Source organism: Empidonax traillii, unplaced genomic scaffold (genome assembly GCF_003031625.1).
Source record: "Empidonax traillii isolate 1590-97213 ecotype Southwest subspecies unplaced genomic scaffold, ASM303162v1 scaffold2322:size27488, whole genome shotgun sequence".
Taxonomy (NCBI): domain Eukaryota; kingdom Metazoa; phylum Chordata; class Aves; order Passeriformes; family Tyrannidae; genus Empidonax; species Empidonax traillii.
Window position 1 is genome coordinate 24,516 of NW_020957515.1, and position 2,853 is coordinate 27,368.

General features: G+C 68.1%; 1 protein-coding gene across 1 annotated transcript in view; it reads left to right on the forward strand.

Annotated features, from left to right (window-relative positions):
* Nucleotides 1–2,617, forward strand: part of LOC114071839 (trafficking kinesin-binding protein 1-like) — a gene marked incomplete at its 3' end in the record, with an annotated part of 8,464 nt that extends 5,847 nt beyond the window's left edge. Inside the window, exons 5-14 of the mRNA XM_027909716.1 lie at nucleotides 218–318; nucleotides 529–637; nucleotides 773–851; nucleotides 959–1,089; nucleotides 1,169–1,243; nucleotides 1,337–1,474; nucleotides 1,556–1,623; nucleotides 1,715–1,882; nucleotides 1,997–2,310; nucleotides 2,399–2,617. Of these exons, the coding sequence (XP_027765517.1) occupies nucleotides 218–318; nucleotides 529–637; nucleotides 773–851; nucleotides 959–1,089; nucleotides 1,169–1,243; nucleotides 1,337–1,474; nucleotides 1,556–1,623; nucleotides 1,715–1,882; nucleotides 1,997–2,310; nucleotides 2,399–2,617 (1,402 nt within the window). The remainder of the gene's footprint in view (nucleotides 1–217; nucleotides 319–528; nucleotides 638–772; nucleotides 852–958; nucleotides 1,090–1,168; nucleotides 1,244–1,336; nucleotides 1,475–1,555; nucleotides 1,624–1,714; nucleotides 1,883–1,996; nucleotides 2,311–2,398) is intronic.
* Nucleotides 2,618–2,853: the final 236 nt, after the last annotated feature.

Sequence of the window (2,853 nt, forward strand, 5' to 3'; positions counted from 1 at the left end):
GAGCGGGACCTGGAGCTGGCGGCGCGCATCGGGCAGTCCCTGCTGAAGCAGAACCGGAGCCTGACCGAGCGCAATGAGCTGCTGGAGGAGCAGCTGGAGTTGGCCAAGGAGGAGGTAACAGCTCCTGGGCACAGATCCAGGCCTTGGCCTCCTGTGTGCCCCCCTGGGGGTGGCTGTGGTCCCCTCTGCCGTGCCCTGATGCCCTTTGTCTCTCCAGATTGCACAGCTGCGTCATGAGGTCTCCATGCGGGATGACCTTCTCCACTTCTACACCACCACGACAGAGGAGAGCGAGCCCACCACCACCACCTCCACACCGTGAGTGGGAGTCCCTCACTGCTGCTCCTGTGGGTTGGGCAGGAGCTATCACCACCACCAGGGTAGCACTGGATGTGCTCCCTCCCCTCACCTCCCTCGGTGGCTGTGGCCCCATCAGCACAGAGCTGAGTTGTTGCGGATTCTTGCCTGGGTGGGCAGCCCCATCCTGCCCGCGGTGTGGGTGCTCAGTGCCATCCCTGCTGTCCCCAGGCTGCGCCGGCACGAGTCCTCGCTGTCCCTGCAGCAGTACTTCCAGTACGACACCTTGCAGCAGAAGCTGAAGTGCCTGGAGGAGGAGAACCAGAAGCTCCGCATGGAGGTGAGCAGAGCCAGGTGGTGGATGCCCCTCGGTGCCCGCCTCTGCCCCTGTTCGCTGCAGGGGGACCCAAGCTTCCCTCCAGGGAGGTGGGAGGTCCTGCCCATCACACTCAGCCCCTCCAACCATCTCCTCCAGGCCACCAGCATCGCCACCGAGACCTGTCAGTACGAGGACCAGGAGCAGCAGCTGATGATCGACTGCGTGGAGCAGTTCTGTACGTGGGGCTGGGGGGGGGGGTCTGCAGGCAGTACCCAGTGCTGCTGCGTGGGCTGGGGCTGGGGGGCCATGCCCTGGCGGTGACAGACCCCGGCCCTCCCGCAGCCGAAGCGAGCCAGCAGGTCGTTCACCTGTCGGAGGAGCTGGCGCACCGGGCGGAGGACGCGGCGCGGCAGCAGGAGGAGATCACCCAGCTCCTGGCGCAGGTGGCGGACCTGCAGCAGAAGTGCCGCACGGTGAGGGTCCCCTGCCCGTGCTGGGGGAGTGGGAGGGGGCACAGGCACAGCGCCCTGACGTGCCCGCTCCTGCCCGCAGTACGGCTCCGAGGTGGAGGAGCTCCAGCAGCACCTGGCCGCAGCGAAGGAGGTGCAGCAGCAGCTCCGGATGGAGGTGAGGGCCGTGGGTGTCCCAGCTGGTGGCAGGGACGGGGGATCCTGCCATCTGCCACCAGGGCCGTGCCCGAGCTGTGCCGTGTCCCCGCAGCTGCGGGACCTGCAGGAGAAGTACGCGGAGTGCGGTGGGATGCTGCAGGAAGCGCAGGAGGAGGTGAAGAGCCTGCGGAGCCGCAGCCTGCCCAACAGCACCGTGAGCCGCTACAGCGCGGCCAGTCTGCTGCCCGTGGTGAGTGTGTGGGGTGGGGGACGGCGGGGGTGGGTGTTGCCGCTCTCCTCTCGACTGACACTGTGTCCACCCTGTATCCAGGACTCTCTGGCGGCTGAGATCAAGGGCATGATGAGGAAGAGGACTGACAGCTCCTCCTCGGACTACAAGTGAGCGCTGGCACCGGTGGCTCGTGCTGTGCCATGGGATGGGGGTCTCAAGGGGGGGCCTGGCTCACCCCCACCCGCTCCCTGCCCGCAGGAGTTACCTGCGCGTCTTCGAGACGGTGAAGGCGGTGAACCAGGCAGCCAAAGCCAGGTCTTGCTCGGAGTCTCCCCACCACGTGCCAGGCTCCAAGCAGTTGTCAGCCGCCCACTCTGGGGGGGCCAGCACCCCCCACATCAGCTGCTCCGGCTCGGAGGGTGCCCGGTGAGTGCCAGAGGGGTTCACTGGGGCAGGGAGGGCAGGATCCAGCACAGCCCCCCCGCGGTGTGCGGTGTGAAACCGCGGCCCTGGGCACCCCAACACTGTGCCTGCCAGCAGGACCGAGGGGTCTGGCGGGGCCCCCCGGGCAGCCCCGGGCCGGCAGGACCTGGAGGCAGCGGTGCAGAGGCTGTCGGCGCGGCAGCAGAGCCACTCCTCCGAGGAGCGCTCCTTCTTCGAGGCCGAGCGGGAGCGCAAGCTCTGGCGCCTGAGGGACGGGGCGAACTCCAGCGGCGGCCTCACCCCCAACGAGAGCATCGTCTCCACGGGAACCAGCCACTCCGGGGGCTCGGAGCTCACCGCCGGCTCCACCTTTTCCCTCGGCTCCCTCACCTACCTGCCCGACAAGCTGCAGATCGTGAAGCCACTGGAAGGTGAGGGGCAGAGGGGGTGGCAGAGCTGGAGGTGCCATGATGGTCCAGAGACACCAGCTGAGCCCCAAAGTCTGTGTCCCATCCCCAGGTTCTGTGACGCTCCACCACTGGCAGCAGCTGGCACAGCCCAACCTGGGCGGGATCCTGGTGCCCCGTCCTGGGGTGCTCACCAAAGACTTCAGGCAGCTGGACATCGACCTGGAGGAGGTGTACAGCCTCAATGACCTGGAGGAGGATGACATGGACGCCGGCTCCTTCCAGCTGCTCCCTACCTCAACCCCCGCCAAAGCCAAGGAGCGCCCCAGGGGTGAGCGCGGGGCGAGGGGATGGAGGGGACGCGGCCCCCGAGACGCCCCTGCCCTCCTGCACAGGCTTCCCCTCGCTCCCCCCTGCGCTCTCCCCTCTTGCAGCAGCCTGTCCCTGCCACCCCCCTGTCCCTGTGGGGATGCTCTGCCTGCAGCTGCACCAGGGCCTTTCTCTGGCAGCCACTCTGGCGGGGTGAGCCCTCTCCATCACCCCGGTGTGCCCCTGCTGGCCCCCGGC